The following is a 19868-nucleotide window of genomic DNA, read 5'->3' as shown; positions in this document are numbered from 1 at the left end:
AAATATCTCTTTCATCATGCAATAAGGCCCAAATGTCAGTGAGCGCCGCCCTGTCTGCTGAGCATCGTGCAGCAGACTGACCAAGTAAAAGATGAAATCAATATTCTCAGAAGTCAGTTTAATTATCAGACTCACTAGGAGCCCTGAGATGAGGATTTAGATCCTGGTCAGTTGAGTTTTATCTCCCGAGGTGAAGAAGAAAAAAAAAAGATGGATGAAAACATGGACAGAGAGAGGTTAAAGGACGCCTCCTGAAGTGATGTGTCATACAACTAAACCCCACCCACACACACACACTTGGCCTTTGATGACAAACCCCTCACTAGTGAACAGAAAGCCACACACACACACACACACACACACGGCCGCCTTCTCCCCTCTCTTCGTCCGAGCTTCTTCATGGCCACACTGAAAAAAGTGCTGTACATGCACACACGTCTGCACACAAAGCAAGCTGCCTGCATGGGTGTCTGACATTTTTGTGTGTACGGCAAACAAATCACCCCAACATACACATAAACACACGCCGAGGTAAGGGTGTGGCAGCCCAGAGCTGGGTTATTTATAGATGTGCTTCCTCTGAGAGAGGTAGACAAACAAGAGGGGGTGAGCGAGAGCAGAGGGAAAGACTGATAGCAAGACAAGCCAAGGTCAAAGGAGAAAAGTGAGCTGAGTGGTCATGCAAACCACCTGATTCTCTCTGCGCTGCTCACACGTGCACAGAAACACCTCCCAGACTGACTGCTGAAAAAACTCCAGTGTCTGTGATTTCTGAGTCTTTACCCTTGATCAAATCAGCTTGTAGGGATTATTCCTGCACCTGAGTCACCATAAACTCACTGAGGCTGTTAGAGGAACGTTTCAGAAGTAATATTGATCCTTACTGGTCATCTGTTCACTTCATTTCTTCTGTTTCACACAAGCAGAGCTGAAACGATTCCTCGAATGATTCGAGGTACTCGATTACAAAAAATACTCCAGTAATTTTCTCTAATTTTAAAAAAGATCAAAGAGTGGTTTTTCAAACTGAGCTGAGGTCATATCAAAAGAGTTTTCAGACCCCTCAAGCTACCTCTTACACAAAATAGCAACTAGCAACAAATCTAGCTTCTTTTCTGGAGTTTGGAGACTAATGGGTCATTCTACGAAATGGGTGCAATTTGGGTCTGCAACATTTGATGAGATGTACACGGCACAAAAAATGTGTCAAAGTGTTTTTACAAATTTTGGAGCTACCAAAGCAAGTGCTCTTATTGACATGCTGTATCAGAAAATTCTATTTCTTAAAGAGAAAAATTTTCATTTGAAAAATAACTGCTCTTTAACTAAACAAAAATGTGTTTTATCCGATTACTCGATTAATCGATGGGATTTTCAGTAGAATACTCGAATACTAAAATATTCGATAGCTGCAGCCCTACAAGAATACTTTTCTTACCCTGCTTTGAATATAATTAATACCTACAAACTGATGTGTTTGTGTCAACACTTGTTTTTTTTTTGTCTTTTTAGGATCAGCCTGTACAAAACCACATGATCTTTTTGTGGCAGGCAAAAATCACATCAAAGGTATTTTTAATAGCAGTTAATATGTGCTATGACATAGATTTCAGAAAACAGGAGGTATTTATATCAGGAGCAACGCTGTCTTTCATTTAAGAGTTGATATCAGACATTTTTTCAGTAACCAGACTGAAGCTGCCATTAATGGGGTTTCATGAGTCAGAGTAAAGACAGGGGGCTCAAAGGACAGACGGTCATAGGTTCCATTGTCCTCTCAGTCTTAAATCTATAAAACAAGTTTTTCCACAAAAGTGGACGATGTATGGAACCAAAAATACTGAACCTGACGGCCCTAAAACTTACCTAGAAAATGACAAACTCTTCCCCTTAAAGGTTTTTTCTTCTACGGTTGAAAACTAGCATTAGAAAAACCCTTCCAAATTTCTATCACTCCCAGGGCTGCAACAATAAGTCAACATGATCTCTTAAGCCCTGTTTCCACCAAGCAGACCAGTATGGATCGGTACAGTTTGGTATGGGGGCCGCATCAGTAAAGCATGATCCTATTTGCTTTTCCACAGCAAACCGCACTTGGTAGGCTGCATGTAAGCCCAACATAGGGCTGCATGATATGGCCCAAATCCAATATCTTGATATTTTTAGGCTATATCTCCATACACTTTATATCTCCATATTCTGATGTATCCACTATATCACTGTATTAATGTTAATTCAACCCTTTTGATGCATCAAATGACATCAGTATAATGATTCAAGCAGATCTTTAAGATGGATTTTTGAAATTTGAAGGCAAACAGGGGAAATCTTTATCAGGTACAGTTAAGCTAACCTTCTATTACATATATTTTATGATATGATATGATATGATATGATATGATATGATATGATATGATATGATATGATATGATATATGATATGATATGATATGATGATATATTATATTATATTATATTATATTATATTATATTATATTATATTATATTATATTATATTATATTATATTATATTATACACTATACTTTGAAAATATCATGAACTAAAGTTGGAGATATTACTTTCATTTCTATAAATCAGCTACCTGGAAAATGTTGTTAATGCTGACTTCTGTCTTTGAGCATGGGGTCTGGTTGAATTGTATTGCATTTGGGTTTGTTTTCTGATAAATCCCAGCTTGCAATATTTTGGTATTTAGCAGTAAAATAGCATCAAAAACCTCTGCTCATCATGTTTCAAGCGGTGCACAGATGATTGCCGTGACTTAGCGGAAAGCAGGGGAGGGAGGCGAACATGTTGTGTTCGTTTCTCGGGGTGAGCTGGGAGAGAATCGGGGCTCATACGGACAGCTGATAAGACATGTTAGCGACTTTTTTTCCCTGTCCTAATACAAAAACACGCATGAGCAGGAACATTTTCTGGGTGGGTGGGGGAGCGTGGTGCTCACTGTGAGAGGAGAACTGGCTGAGCAGCGGAGAGTTTAGTCAATCATCGAAGAGATTTACATTCTGACATCTGAAAACATTTAGGTTACAGTTTATACTCGATGATTGTGATATAGTCATTTCATACATCTCATGTGCAAAAACCTGCAATACATCAAGTATATTCAATATATCCCCAAGCCCTAGCTAAACGTTAGTGGCTGCGTCAGTTACTTATTAGCATGACAGCATAGCAGCACGACACAGTGTACCCCACTAATAAAAGCAACAGCATTTCATTGTCACAGCAGTTTCAAGCGGTTTTGTGACGCCATTTTTCAAACAAAAAGAAAGTTCTCTTCATGAAGTTGACTAGAGATTTAAACATGGCAGGGTTTTGTGTTGTTCTTCATTACTGCGTCTCACAAGCAGTGCCGATTCAATACAAAAGTATAAAAATAATCATAAAAATGATCAGGACTCTTCCTCAGAGGAGTTTCACCATCAGAAAAGAGTTACTAAATCAAAGCAACAGCTGGCTGTATGAACACTTTGAAGTCTGAAGACGTGAAGGATTGAAACAAGGGCTGAGCCCCGGCTGATGTTAGCCTGAACTTCACAGGAGCTCAGTCTAAATATGTAGAAACAAATGAGGTCCTGGTGTGAGCAGAGAAACACAGAACGGTGGAGGAACAACAAACACCTCGATGCTTAGGCGGCACCTTGAATCAGTAGGAGACAGAGAGGAAGAGGGAGAGAGGGGGGTGTAGAGGAGGGAACGATGAAAGGATGCACTCTCCTTATAAAGGAAGAGGCTAGGAAGGAGGAAAGGAGGAAGGGCACAGGCAAGAAGCTAGAAATGAAAGAACAGTTGTTTGACTGCAGTGGTCCACCATTTTAGAGGAGCAGTGAATGGCCAGATGCCATTATTATGCTAAGTTAACCTGGGAGCTACAGGCAGCCCCTCAAGATGGGGGAAAGCTACACAACAAATAACTAGCTAACCAAAACACCCCCACACACTCCCCTGCGATCACATTTCTCTGTCCTATTTCCAACACACACACACACATACACACACACACATCTGAGGCTGGTGAGGGGTCAGCCACATGGCCTTCAATATCATTAGACGCCATTTTCTGCCACAAGATTACCAACAACCCCTCCCCCAAAGCACACTTACGCACAGAAATGACCGCCCCTCTGACACCCCCCCTCACACACACGTTTGCATGGCTGATAACTCCATACTAACCTCCCCCCACGCTGACCCCTGCCTGCTGCTTAGACCCTCCCTCTTGTTGTGTAGAGTGGGTGGGGGCTGGGTGATGGACAGAGCGATGGGGGCCGTCCTGACACATTCCACAGCCTGAGCGAGGTCCACCTTCACTGTGGAGCCACCTCTAAGGGCGCGGTCACTCTGGCCATCCAAACTGTGCCGTGCTTCCCCAGCTGGAGAGTACGGCCAGCAGTCACATACTCTAATATGGACCAGACTTTAGCAGGTATCAAACATGGGCATGGCCCGCCTACGTCATCATGAAGCGTCTGTTTACATGAAGTGCGATCTCATCAGAGTCAGCACAATGAGACACAGAGAGCACTGCTACAACTTTAGAGACTTTTGGACTCATGGTAGGTTGTTTTGGCCCGACACAGCCCTCTAACACCCCTGTAACTGTCGAGAGAGGTGCTTGCGGTGATCACATGTCATGGATCAAACGCGCTGTCCTCGTGCTTGTGTTTGCGCATGAAGTAAACCGTGCTGAAGCCCACCTCTCTGGAGTGTGCCAAAGCAGAGAAGTGAATCATGCTCAAGCACAGCACGGCTGCGGTCACACTGGCCATTCAAAACGTGCTCTAGAGCCAAAGCGTGTTCAAGCACGGCACGGTTTACCAGTGTGACCGGGTCCTAACTCCCAAACACGCACACTCTCCACTTTAACTCATCCGTCTCCCGGCTCCAGCAGCTTGAAAGGAGGCAGAGAGACTGAGGAGCATCAGGGGAGACAGAAACAACCAGAGTAAAGCCTTGGTTTGAAAAGCCAGAGGATGAAGAGAGAGAGGACGATAAACTCTGCCAATGTAAAGCAGAATGATACAGATGTTATATTCAACCCAGGAGGAGACGTGTAACCTGCTCAGGACTGCTGCATTTATCTTCTGGAAAGATCTCTACCAATATGTCACCTTTGAACCTCAACACTAAGCTAGAACAAGCAACACAACTTTACCCTATCATCCTGCTACCATCTCTTTTACATAAGCAGGAAGGCAGAAGCCCAGAAGAAGAATGATGCTGTCCTTAACAATGAAATAACAACTGCCTTCATTTCAATAAAAAACACTGACTCCCCTAATTCCCCACCAAGATTTAGCTTCTTACTTCAACCCTAATTATCTAGCCCTGGTCTGAAAATATGAGGCCTCTTCTGGCTGCAAATAATGATTATTTCAGATGTCAACTAATCTGTCCATTATTCTGTGAAAAGACCTCGTTAGGACTCTGTTTCACATCCCCAGTTTAAGGCCGAGTGACGCCTTCCGCATGAAAGGGACGCACGGGAATATTATCACCACCGTGCGGTGTCTGTTTCCAAACTGCAGGGGGTGGTGTATCACAAATGCACGTCCATCACAGCATTAAACTAGACTAGAAGAAGATGTTTACACTGTTTTCAACAATTTTCACCAATTCCTCTTCTTTGCAGAGTTTGGCCACTATTTCATGCCAGGAATTGTTCATCACACAGTTATCACTGTGATCTCTGAGTGCTAAATCATTTAACTGACAGTATTACAAATTTTTTTGGGGTGCGTGTTGTGGAAATTTTCTGCTTGAAAAGGAACGTGTGAGGAGGTGAGGCTGTTAAAATGACATCATTTGTCTGCACATGGCTGCATGGACACGTCAAGCATAAACCAAGCTTTAAGAGTGCACACCTCTTAAATTCAACCTGAGTGACTCACCCCATGGTGATGCAAGCCGACGTTTCTCCTTTTTTTGTCGAATAATTAAACAGATGACTCAGCTGATTACAAGCTAAATAATGTGATTTAAAATAGTGTTGTGCTGACAAGAATCAATCATGGTTGTCCAAAACATTAACATTGAACACCATTACTATGAGTTTATCAAATATTGTTGGTTGTCTACAGCAAAAAGTGGTAAATACTGAAAATAAAAATAAAATCTGATATTCTCAGGCTTGAACAAGACAAGTTTGAAAGTTATTGGAAAAACTGGATATATTTTTTAAGAACTGATGGGCATAAATCTGGGTAAAGTGATACACCCCCATGTTCTTAACTCCACTCATCCTGTTCTATTTTGTGTGTGTGTGTGTGTGTGTGTGTGTGTGTGTTTAGGTTCAGTAATTAAATAAGTTTAGTCATTATCATACATGTAGAAAGTAATCTATATTTTATTTGAAAATATTTGTGATGCTATTGCTCTTGTCATTGCTGTTACCACCTTGCAATGATACATTGTTTGCAAGAGAAATCACAGATAAAGGAAGGTGCATATGAGACAAGCTTTTGTATCATTACTTTAATTGCAGCTATTTTCTAGTTTTTATAATTTCTCAGGTTTTTAGTTATTTTATGTCCAATTCTTTATATATATATATATATATATATATATATATATATATATATATATAATCATTTATTTTATTTTTTGTTATTACTATTATTGTTATCATATTATTCACTTAGTTTATTATTATAATTGTTGCTGTTATAGTAAATAATTTTACTTGTGTATTTTTCATTTTTAGTTTTTTATTATTTGTTTTTTGCTTTTTCTATGTTCTGATGATGACAAGATGTTTACAAAGTATATACACAAAAGTAAATGATACATGTATGTGTTGTGTCTTGAAATAAAAAAGTTTAATAAAAATAAAATAAAATCTGAGGCATTAACCTTATAGACCCCATAGTTCCCATTCTATATGAAAGGTTTGATAGTGAAGTAAGTTTATATATTTTTGTTTATTCATACAGTTGCAAAACTAAAAGATTGTTTACAGTGTTTCCAGGGAGAACTATTTACATATGACTTTGATGAGTGAATATTTGTAAATTAGGAGGTTTAAGTATTTTTCCCACAGCACCTCATATCTGTGACCAGTTGAATGTGCTTTCCTAGTTTTCATTGCATTAACCACTGAGTAAGGTTCACAGCTCTGGCCAGCTCTGTGTTATGTGAGAAGGTAACAAGGAAGTGCAGTGGTTGTTCGACCAGTGCAGCGTGAGCATAAATAAGCCAGATCGGGTAAAAGTCCTCACTTTTAAAAAGCTACAGGAGTTTTGACACTAGTTTGTGACTCTAATCCCAAAAAACTGAAGACAACGGAGAGTTGAGAAGACTGGAGTGAACTCTTGTTTCTCTAAATCACATCACAAGTGCCTAACACCGGGAGCTGTCAGGCTGTCTGAGCCAGAAATGCAGAACCTCAGCCAGTAACAGATGAGCATTTACTGCCTGTTATTGGATTTTACCATACCACAACAGAAATAAAAACAATAATATGACTATAAAATTTGCATAAATGAATTTTTACAGTCAACAAAATGAATTACGTCCACTAATTGTTGCAGCCCCAAAGCCTATTTGGAAATGTTAAAATCTGCATTTCATCAAGTAGCCACTAGAGGCTGGCTGAAGGAACATCAGAAACCACACACTCATTCAAAAAAAGCTGATTTTACACCAAAAATAAGATTTTACAGCCTGGTTAAAAAAAAACGTTTGGGTCTGAAGAGCTCATTATTCTGTCAGCACAGACTGTAGGGGGGGATTTTTTACATCACAGTATTTAATCTTCATGTGGACAACCTGTAGCTGTCTGCACAGAGGCTAAAGCCCACATGGGTGACGTCAGTGCTAAAGAGAGTGAACCCTCCTTCAAAATAGCAACAACTGCTCATGATAAATCAAGTGTTCTAAATAAGATGTGACTAAAAGGTTTTATTCTCCTCTCCATACTCTATCTGAGAAGAAATAAAAACCACAGTTACGCCTCATACCTGGTTTTCTTGGGAGTCTTCGTCTTAGGCGTCGAGCTCTTGGTTTTCTTCTCCTTGGGCTCTTTGGGGGTCTTGGGTGTTTTGGGCGTCTTGGGTGTTTTGGGCTCTTTGCCCTCTGCCTTCTCCTTTGGTTTCTTTTTGCGCTTTTTCTTCTCCTCCACCGGTGGTGAACATCCCTGTGCGATACCCCCGCTGGTAACCTGTTCACCTGCATCGCTGCCTGTAGCAGGAAACTCTAACTTCACTTCCTGTTCCCCGTCCTTTGTCTCCTCCTCGTCTTCCTCTTTGTCCACCACTTTAGCTTTCTTCTTCCTCTTCTTTTTTGGCTTGGTCTCCTGGTTGCTGGGCTGCTCTGTGCTGATAGGCTGGCTAGGGGTGCCAGCGTCTGTTGTTGACCTGTCAGGAACCATCATTGAGGCATCTCCTGGTGGGTCAGTTGGGGAATGCTGAGGAGAGAAGACAATGTGGATTAGAGTTTATCAAGAAAGAAACCTATGAAAACAAAAACATAACTCCTAAACTCCTGTGACCCTCAAATGAGGATGTTAGATTTCTGCCTCTCAGACCTGTGATATTGATGTATAAAAACATGACCTATTAGCCATATTCAGGGACACTGCCCATGTCATCTTTTGGTGACATCACAACATTACATCTATTTCAGTGAAAACCAGAAGGCAGGAATATCTCAAATCAAAGTTTGACCAGAGGAAAGCTCAGGTCTCAGGAGGTTAGCCAAAGAACCAAATGAGCAGACTTCATTTCACTTTCAGAAAGTAAACTATTCAAACAACTCTGGTGCATGACTGGAGAGGTGTGTAATGTAAATGATGTGCCTGTAACCAATGTAAATTGGAAATGTTTCACTTTTTGATAAGACAATAGAAACTTTTTTCTGTCACCCTACAAAAAGAGATAATTGTTCTAAAAATTGCAGTTAACCTGCTAAAAGATTTTCAACTAGAGGAACACAAGTTTAAGAGAAAGGTTAGGTTTTGTCCAAAGATTTAACCAAAAAACTCCGGTACAGGTGTAGAAGATTAAGGGGCTATTTACAGGACAGTGGAATTGAGCTGAAATGCAAAGGTACTGTTGTGTTTCAGCCTCTTGCTAACAAGGAAACAGCATTTTAGCTAACCTAAAACAGTAGGCAGAGTTTAAGCAGAGTGCCAATAGCTGCATCAGTTATGTAATTGGGGCCGGCAGTAGCTCAGTCTGTAGGGATTTGGCTTAAGGATCAGAGGCTGGTTCAAGCCCAGGTGCGGACCAAGATTGGAATTGGGCTGATACCTGGGGAGGTGTTGGCTGCTATTGCATGGTACATGACGATTCTTCCGACCAATCATTGGACTGCAGTGTTTCTAGCTTCTAGTTTCTGGGGTCAGCTTGGTACGCGTTAGCCGCGTTTCCACCAAGCAGACCAGTTCGGTTCGTCTTGGTACAGCGCGCATTTTGTGTTGTTTCCACCAACTTATCCCGGGACAGATCCCCCCAAATAATTGAGATGAGCCGGCCCATCTTTTGGGACCCTTTCGTATGGGTGCCAGACTGAACCGATCCGCTCTCGGAAGGTGGAGCAACAACACTGCAGACCCTTGATTGGTCGAAAGAATCGTCACTTATCTTGTGACAGCGGCTGCATTTCTCCTGGCTGCACACAGTGTTTTCTGAAACAAAGCTTGATTGCACTTTGTATCAAAGAGCTACAAGCCAATCACAGAGAGGACAAAATGCTGGATGTCTTCCATCTATGCTCTTTGCTTACTCTGTCACGTTTTTCTTCTTCTTTGAACTTATTAGTGGGATACACTGTGTCGCACTGCTACAGCATCACACAATTATTTAACAGCTGCGGCATTTCGGCATCGACTTACACACCGCCTACCACGGGAGGGCACAGTTTGCTGTGGAAACACAAGTGTGGTCAGGCTTAACCGTACCAAACTGTGCCAAACCGTACTGAAACGAACTGGACTGCTTGGTGAAAACGTGGCTTTTGACACCCCAACAGAAAGGTACCAAAAAGTGGGATGGTATGGGGCGGTAATTTGGGGACCTGTCCTGGTTTTAGTCAAAGGTAACACCACAAAATGCAGGCTGTGCTGAGACAAACTGAACCGAACTGCTTGGTGGAAACAGGGCTTTATAGCGCCAACTACAAGCCTGGCTGCCTTCTACAGTATTTTCAAACCTTCAGTGTTTCTGTGTAAACCCAGATTTTTGCATTTTTGGGTGAAAAAGTTGTGTCAAAAGGGCCTAAGTTTCTTATCTGGAGTAGCTGGAAACACTGGTACTCTGGTTTAGATCAGATGCCTCCAACAGGTAGCTTGTGGGACTTAAATAAGTACTTTGCCAAAAAATGAAAAAATGTCAAATATAATAATAAAAGAATAAGGATGAAAATACAAAGAATCAATGCACACTGTATCTACTTTCTATAATTCTACATCTAACCAACCTCCCCTCTAGGGCAGAACGATTTTAGAAAAAAATCTAACCGCTCCCCTTTGTTGAATTGTCAGCCCAGGGAGCAGAGTTGGGGGAGGAGATCTCTCCATCAATGCACATCTCCTCCACCTCATCGACTCTCTCAGTCTCGCCACAGTTTCCTTCCTCTCTTGCCTCCTCCTCCTCAAGCAGGCTTACCTTTACAAACACACTGCCCATACCTCACATCCCCCTTTCCTCCCTGCTCTGCGTCTCCTTTCTCCACCACCTGATCCTTATTGCTCCAAAGTAAGCTTTCTGTGACAGGCAACTGGTTACCAGCTGTTATGAGCCTCTCCAGCTGCCTCTCCTTCCTCTACTTCTCCTCTGCCCCTCCCTCCCTCCCTCTCTCTCCAGCTGCTCCGGGTCCCAGTAGCAGATGGGAAATCAGGCATCATGACACGAATAAATTATCTCCATACTTCAAAAAGGCGAAGCAAGGGAGTAAGTGTGTGTGCATGTGTGTGCGCAATACGAGAGCTTTGCGAGTATGCCATTGAGAGTCTGTCCATTTGCACGTGGAGTGCACATGTGCACTTTTGTGTGTTTAAAACTGTGTCAACAAAGTGTGTGTGTGTGTGCGCACACATATGTGCACTCACACACACACACGTGTTAAGCAGCTCCCTTCTGTGCACACACTTAGCATAACTTGGTTGTGTTGACTCAGAGGAGCTAGTTGGGGCACAATCACTGAAAGTCCATTTCCATCAGGTAAATACAAATACACACACACACACGTTCACACACACAATCGAAGCCAAACTACTGCAAAGTCACATAACACAAACCGCTGCTGCACAGACACACACACACACACACACACACACACACACACAAACACCTGCTGACACACATTTACAGCACCATTTAGACACACAACCAGCGGAGTGGGAGAAGAGGCGGGCAGTGCCAAGAGATAAATCTGTCCTCCTACCAAGATTATAAGATAATCAATCATCACATGACAATTTAGACACAGCGTAAGCACAGTTACATGCTCAATCCAACATCACCTGTCAACTAGATTTGATCCAATTCTTCAACGAGAGTGAAAAAAAGTCTTTTTAATAGACCAAGACCATCCTTCAACCCCCCAAACAGGTCATGATTATTACTGGAGTTGATCAAAGGATCCACAAATCAATTAATGAATCACTAAACCTTACGATACAGTTGCATGACTGTTCCTAACAGACGAAGGAGGTGAGCAGTGCATGAGTGGACATGGGTTTGGAAAGCAGGGGAAGAGGAGTACAGCTAGAAGAGAAGTCTGATAGACGGTTAAATTGACCATGCAGGAACACTCAGAGCTCCCAAAGGTTAGAGGAAAAAAAGATCTGTTTGTCATCTGTCAGTCTGTCCATCTCACATTCTTCTTCTTCTTCAGACTAGTGCTCAATGTTACACACAGACGGAGTCTTCTGTCCATGCTCTGTGTTGATTCCATATTTCTGCATGTTTCCATAAAGCTTACAGACACTGGCCAAATGAAGCAGTACCACCAGAAACCTTGGGGGCAGCGTGCCTGTGACTACCTGATACAAAGCTTTGGTGAGATAACGAAGAATAACAATGAGCAGAATTTACGCAGTGTATTTAACTGCCTCACCAACCATCCTACAACACTTCCTACAACGCTGCCTCCATTTTCGTCTTTTACACAAAAGGTACGTTAGCAATACCTCCTCCACAGTCGCCATATTTGTTTATCAGTTTGTTTTTGTCAACTTTTCAACTTCAGGCTGCTCCCCCTGGTGGATTTACTGGTTAACAGCAATGCCATTATAAAGGAAACATGGAAGTTTGTGAGCAGTACTGGTAGCATCGTTTGAAAAGGAGGGATAATTCGTCTTTAATTCTTCTGTGTTGTTGATGGATGATATCCTCATTTGAAATCATGCATTATGAACAGGCTAATATGTAAAAGTAACAGTATGAGGTCAGGGTTTGTTGATATCAGAGTTAATACAGTGGTTATATTTTCCAAAGTCAGATGCAGGTGAATCGGCTCAGAGTCAAACATTGTTGGAAAACACCTTAATGAGATTCAAAATAAATTGTGCTGCAAAAACCATTTTTATATTTCTAAAGTCATTAAACAACCAGCCAGGAAGCTCTAGCTACACTGTCACTGAGAAGTTAAATTAAATGATAATGAGCAGTTATGTTTAGTTTTCCCAATAACTATCCAGAATCAGAATACTTTAATGATCCTCGAGTAGATGTCACCATATTCAATTTTAAACCAAGTTTTTCTTTCGGTTAACAAAAGCTCTTATAATCTGATTCAAAGTATGTCAATAAATTATCAATTTAAAGTTCATGTGAGGAATTTCTAAGTGATCCAGAAAGAGTCTCATATTTAGATATATGCATGACCATAATCCACTTTAAAATGACATGGTCAGCACTAATATTAAAGGTTATTTCTAAATGTAGGTTCTTAGCCTCCGGTTGGGTCATCTCGGGCTGGATTGATTTACATCACATAGAAGTCCCTATAACACCAAACTGGACGACAAAGTTTAGCAGTGAGAATTAAGATTTGTATGATGGAAGACACTGGAGCTGGACTGTCTGATACAAAAAAAACATCAGAGCAAGAAAGTTAAACAGGAGAGTGATAAAGCATGAGCTAAAACACAGAGCAAACTGTTCGTGCTAGTGTTCATTCCAACCCACAGTCAGTAGTTATTCTGCAGTGGTCTGTTCAAACCTGAGAGTGTAGGCCTGTCACGATATTCAATAAATCAATTAACCAAACGATAAATAAAAACGTCCTCGGTAAGTTTGCCAGCCTCGATAAACTGACACGTGCATGCATGTTTGTTTTCCTCCTCTCTTTCCACCAAAGAGGTTGAATGAGAAGATGGCTCGCTACGTCTATCTTTCCTAACATCAGGGTGCATAGGTTCTATAGTGGATTTATAGCGGAGTGAGCATCTGTCAAAAATGCGATCTTTGGGGTGAAGACGGGGCTGCTCGGGCGTACACACAGAGAGAGCTGAAGCGAGCGTCTTGAGGGGTAAGGAGGAAACACACGCTAATATGAGTGATGCCACGAAAGATACGGTTCTTAAGCCACCTGCCACAGTCCCAGTGTGGGAATATTTTGTTTTTTATCAGAATGAACAAAGTGTGAGCTCATGAACACCAACGAGCTGATATGTCGCATTTGTTTGAAAATAGTGGCGACAAAGAAGAAGAAGGGGAGGTGCAGCGGAGCCTTGTTCTTTGACAATCTGCTCTTACTGAGGCTTTTGGTCTGCAAAGTAAACAGAAATAAAAGCTCCAAATGATGGGCGCTCGAAGATAGCTACATTGCCAAAGAAATGCAGCCCTTCAATACGGTTGAAAGCCAGAAATGTTCAAAATGTTTGACAGACAGTACGGATTGACTGGGAAAAAGTACATGTTACAAACAATTCAGGAACTGTATAAACTCCCTTTAATTTAGACTATAGTTTTTATTGTTGTTTTTTTTTGGAGTTTCGTTTTTTTCTTTAGAGACAGGGTCTATGGTTTTTTGTTTTTGATTAGTAATTATTTTCATTGACATGTATTTTTTTCTAAAAGAGAGTCTTTTTCATTTTCATTGTATTTTTTTTCTCTTTCTTGTTTGTTAAATTTATTATATTTTTTGTTTAATTTATTTTATTTAAAAGATCCTGACCTTTTAATGACAGTTAAATACTCTTAAGAAATTAAAGTTTCTTGCTTTTGATATGGTGTACTCACTTTATTATCCCATTTATCATAATTACATCAATGAAAAAATGGAAAAAAAAATCAAAATAATATTGACAATAATATCGTTTATCAGCAATAATATTTTGGAAAATTATCGTCTAGCAAAATTTGTTTTTGTGACAGGCCTATGAGAGTCTATCAATAAAATGAAGAGTAAGGGTTATTTTAGCTCTGCTTGGTGAGTTTTGGGTTGGAAGATGAGCTCTGGTATGACAGAACCAGGATTCATAGGATACAAAGTTTGATTGTTGTCACATTTCAAACAATAGCTCTACATAACCACTAACAAATACCTCACCTCGTTGCTGTGAATAGAGAAAAGTTGTCCAAAACAAAGACAAGTGGAGTTAAAAACAAACACGCCTTGTTAAGAGTCGTATCCTCATGACAGTGGGTGCAAGTGCTCAAAATACTAGTTTTTCTGTATAGTCCCCACAGCCCCTGTCTATGATATACATGTCAACTTCCTCCTTACTTCCCCCCCTTATACCTGACCAGCTTTTCTTAAACTCAGACCCCCATCTCACCACCTCCAATTATCAGATTCCAACCTCCTGACCCCCATGACTGAGACCAAGTACTGCACCTTGGGGGACAGAGCTTTTACCAAACCCAGCCCCAACTCTGTGAGCTCTCCTGCTGCATTCATCCACAGCTCTGATTCTCTTCAAATCCACAACACATGACCTCTTTACCTGTAATGCACATTATGTGAAGCATCTTTAAGTATTCAGAAAAGCACTTTATAAGTCTCATCAGTTATTCTTATTAAATTCAAAAGACACCATTATTTACTGTAAGCATTTAAACACAGCAAAGTATAAACAATCAATACATATTTGAAAGTGGAGCAACCACACAAAGAGATAAAGTGACTGTGCCAACACTCAGCTCAGCAAGGAGGGATGCTCTGCAGCGGCGCTGCATGTCTCAGCTCTTCCGGCAGGTCTGGTGGTTCACAACAAGAATCTCTAAACCACCAAAACCTACATGAGGCACTCTCAGAGCACTTGGTACAATGACTGTATGAGTTATGTATGAGGCTGGAATATTTCACCGCTAACATTGATTTATGCCTACACTGCTCATTAGGGTTAAAGGAGACACGTTTCTCTAATTTAGGGGCAGCTTCAAAACAGGGACTTTATCAGAAACCAGTGTCCACCACCACAATCCACCACTGACTCTTATCCAATGCACAAACAACGACGGAGCGATTAGAGAAGCATTCAGTCGACGCTGCAGAGCCACAGAAAACTAGATGGCACAGCAGCTCCCTGACAGCGTGCTGGAGCGGGGGAGGGGCGCGACAGGCATGTTATATGTCATCCAGAGTGCTGCACGCAACAGTGTGTGTATCCATGTGTGTGTGAGTATCCGCTTGTGTGATTTAGAATAAAGGTCACAGCACAGCACTCTGCCTGAGCTGTGACCTTGAGCTGCTGACAACACGTGTGTGTGTGTGTGTGTGTGTGTGTGTGTGTGTGTGTGTGTGTGTGTGTGTGTGTGTGTGTGTGTGTGTGTGTGTGTGTGTGTGTGTGTGTGTGTTGTGTGCGTGTGTGTAATAACCATGCTTAGTGAGCAGATGGAGCTTAGAGTTCCAGACATACAGTCATCATGACTGACTGACCAGCCTGGTGTTTGAGTGTTTGTGTATCATAAGAGATGAAGAGAATTCCCATCCCGAGCCGCCGACTCTGACACCACTCGAGATGCCCCTCTTAGCTCGGCTATCCTCTCTCCCTCTGGCACATTTGCCATCTAGTTTCGAGGCCGTGCGATTCCCGGCGACCGAGGTGGCGTGTGTGTCTTTAAGCGAGTGCGATAAAGGGGGCTGCTGGCCTACAACTGCAGCCAGAGTGGCACATGCAGCTCGCCCAGGCGAAGAGCAGGGGCTCACCAGTCAACCTGGCATCTAGGTCAGGAGTGCCTGATAAATTAAGTGTGACGGCTGAAATGTCAACCACAAAATGCAGCGACCCCGTCTTGGAGATGGGATGGGGGAGTATTAAGCGAGGAGAGAGGACCAGTGTGAACAAGAACGGAAGACAGGAAGAAAAGACTAGTGGCCCTGTTAGTGTGTCTGTGACCACAGGGCTGCTATTGTATGTGAACGGGTCAGTGAAGAAAGGGGGCTTTGAGCGACAAAACAAGCTAATGGAAGCCTAGTGCACATGGCGCAAACAGCAGAAGAAACAGTGTAGGCTTATTAACCATCTCAAACATGGAGACGACCACAGAGATCTGCTCACTTCCTCCAGCCGGCCTCACCTCGCTCCCCTTCTCCTTTACCCCAGACCTCCCTCTATGGAGGACTTCACTTTTTCTTTGTCTCCCTTTAAACTACCTGTGTCTGTGCTCAAGTATCCACAGAAAACTGATTACAGGATGGCAGCCCCTGAAATGGATAGGGCAAACAGACGGACAGACACACAGCCAGGCAGAGAGAGCGGAAAGAGAGGAGACTGGGAGGAGGGAGAGACAGGAAGGGAGGTTTCCTCTACAGACACGGGGGGGTGAGCGCAAAAGGGAGGAGAGATTTTGCTGGTGGCGCCTCTGTGTGTGTGTGTGTCTGTGTGTGTGTGTATGCACACATGTCTCAGGATACGCGGCTCACAGGAAACAAACAGCTTCAAAATTCCACCACCACCCCAACACACGTGTACACACACACAAACAGCAGCGCACACACACACACACACACAGAATAGACAGTTGAAAGAGGACACAAAAGACAACACACACACACACACACAAACCTCTAGTGAACCAGCGCCTGGTGCTCTGCTGTGTTCTCAAATGTCATATGCACACACATTTATGTGCACACACACACACAGACACACTTCCCTTCCACTCTAAACACACACATTCCCCCCACCCACATGAAAAATAAACATTCACATGAAATTCACCCACACATAAAAACAAATGCACACAGACTTCATCTCTCGCACAGAACAGCGACCACATCAAAGTCATCCTGCAAAGGTGACTCACCTGTATGTGAGGCACTTTCTGTGGGGTAAGAGGGGGGGAGGAGAGTGGGTGGGAGGCAGACGCTGGAGGTGCCCATGAGTGGGCGGCCTGGTTGGGGGGAGGAGGTGTGCTCTGCAGGTGTTGGGCGTGGGGGGGCAGGTGTGTGTGCTGCTTCTGAGCACTTTGGGTAGGAGGTGCTAAGGCCTGGTTTGAGGCTGGAGCTCCGTGCTGACCCACAGATGGACCCTGGAAACCCATGGGGGCGGACTGCTGGGGCTGCCCGCCTCTAGAGGCCTGCTGCTGAGCCTGGAGAAGACGATGGTCTCCACCCTGACTGATTGGAGCATCTAAAGGCCCTTCAGGAGGAGAGAAAGAGAGTTATCACTGACTTTGCGGCTGCATTGTCAGCAACGTCCTCGACCAATAACCACTAGATAATACAAAACTCAGTTAAGAAGATCCTTCAAATTCTTTCATGTGTCAGGATCAGAGACAATTACAAACCAGGTTGGATGGGTTTCTGCTCAATTGGGCTTCTTTTGAACACTTGGGGCTGGCTGATAAAATTGGGCCACATTTTACCACATTAGTTGGGTTTTAAATAATATTTTGGAGTAAAAATAAACTAAATAGTTTCCATTATGTTGCACAACAACTAAAAGCTTACACATTACATTAAAACTTTGTTTCCTTGCACTAAGGGTGTAACGGTACATGTACCTGTGCCGAACCGCTCCATAAGGCCGTTGGGTTTGGTACAGTGCTGTATTCAAACAAGTACAGTAAGTTTACGTTAGCCGCTGCACATGGCTCTTTAATATTCACGTGAGTACTCATCTATGATTGGCTGAGCAGGGAAGGTGTTTTAATATTCATGAGGAAAGTGGTCTGTGATTCGTAATTTGGGATCATGTGCATATCATGTGGACGGGACGTCTCACGGTGAGCCAATCAGAAGATGAATATCAAAGAGCTTCCATAGCCACAGGAGCTTGTGTCTGAATTGTGCATCATGGCTGCTGCTAACGACCAACCTCGAGCTTGAAGAGCCTCCCCCCTCGCTGTATAATGGCAGGTTTTTGGTTTAATAAACATGCTAAACAAGCAAATGGTTTTGCGCTGTTCCATACTGTACCGAAAATGTACCAAACAGTGACCCTAAAACCAAGGTACATACTGAACCGTGATTTTTGTGTACAGTTACACCCCTACCTTGCACTCATGTCATAAGCTCACTTATTCTGAAAGTCAGATTTAGGTGTTTGGTTGTTGCTCATATTTCATTTTGGTATTTGCATAATTTTTGGCGGTTGCCATGGCCTCGTGATTTGGTTATATGGTTTTCTGATTGTGCTCTTTGTGAGGAATCTGTCTGTGTTGCCTTTTCTCTTTGTTTAGTTAGTACAGTTGTTGTGTTTAATCACCCTTCTGATAACTTGTGTTTTTTTCCAGAGAGGTTGAGATATAGGCTGGTTTTACGTTGTGAGATTTGGCAGTCCTGATTCCAAGCCTTGCTGCCAGTAGCTTTGCTCACACTGAACCTCGATATAACCACAAGAATGAGTCACAAATTCAAAGACCACGACAGCACCACTTCGGTCCCGAGTGTGTTTGCTGCACAAATTTATTCTGACAAGTTTTGATGTGGTTTGATTTTTTTTTTTCCTTTTGCAACAACATCCCAAAACAATAAACTATCCCCTTTTAATTCTACCCCTCATACCTGGGGCAAGCAGGTACATCATGCATGCACACCAGGTGAAAACTTACATTTCAAAAAAGCACTCCTGAAAATTTTAGAAGCATTGTTCCTGGAAATTTGCTAGTTCATGCACATTAGGGATAGACCGATTATTGGTTGGGGCGATTATTGGCATATCAGCATTAGCCTTGCTTTTTTTGATCCAACAGGTGATAAGAAATCAATTCAAAGCTGGATTATTTTGGCTCTGATGTAGCCACACTTCTCTGTCTGCAGTCACTACTCTGTCTCTAGCATTGCCCCACCCACAGCCCCATCTGATTGGACACGTCGAGCCATTTTTTGGAAAACTTGACTTTCACAAGAAAACTTAGGGAAATTTTATTTAACATCTGCTTAAGGGCATTTAAACCAAGCAAATTGTTGGAGTTTGCATAATTCCAAATGTTGACATCAATATATTACTTATCTTAAATATTGGTTATCAGCCTCCTTGACTTCTATGAATTGGTATTGGTTACTGAAAAAAACATATTGGTCTATCCCTAATGCACGTGCCTCCGAGCATGTTCCTGTGGGACGAGTAATGAATCTTGGGAGAAATGCATCAAAACAAACTCAACATAATGGCAGATGACGTGACCGAGACTAAACAATAGCTGTTAACATTTAGCACAGGTGTATCAGAAAAACTACCGTGCAGAGATGTTGAGAGATTCTCCATGGTTGATCTAAATATCATACACACAGCTCCTCCAGACTCCACACAGACATTTACTGAGTGAACTGGTTAGAACAGGTCCAGGTAGAGTCAGGGTAAAAAGAATTTGTGGATCAATTCATAAAGCTGCACAGATGAGGGGAGGATATTGGGAGGAAATCACTGGTACCGCCCTCCTTTTTAGCACTCATCATCTTGTATTGACGTGGATTGAAATTCATAGCCTGGTCTGTTGTGGATGATT

At 42.3% G+C, this 19868-nt stretch overlaps 1 protein-coding gene across 3 annotated transcripts in view; it reads right to left on the bottom strand.

The window, feature by feature from the left end:
• chd7 (chromodomain helicase DNA binding protein 7) overlaps positions 1 to 19868 on the bottom strand; it is a 91749-nt gene that overhangs the window by 44493 nt on the left and 27388 nt on the right. For all 3 annotated transcript variants that reach the window (XM_074689615.1, XM_074689617.1, XM_074689616.1), the window contains 2 exons: positions 17223 to 17557; positions 7983 to 8428 (listed from right to left, as the gene is read on the bottom strand). In XM_074689615.1, the coding sequence (XP_074545716.1) occupies positions 7983 to 8428; positions 17223 to 17557 (781 nt within the window). The remainder of the gene's footprint in view (positions 1 to 7982; positions 8429 to 17222; positions 17558 to 19868) is intronic.

This window comes from Halichoeres trimaculatus, unplaced genomic scaffold (genome assembly GCF_033239565.1).
Source record: "Halichoeres trimaculatus isolate MK-OKI-2021-1 unplaced genomic scaffold, fHalTri1.1 fHalTri1_scaffold_15, whole genome shotgun sequence".
Taxonomy (NCBI): Eukaryota; Metazoa; Chordata; class Actinopteri; order Labriformes; family Labridae; genus Halichoeres; species Halichoeres trimaculatus.
This window is presented reverse-complemented; position numbering and strand designations above follow the sequence as displayed.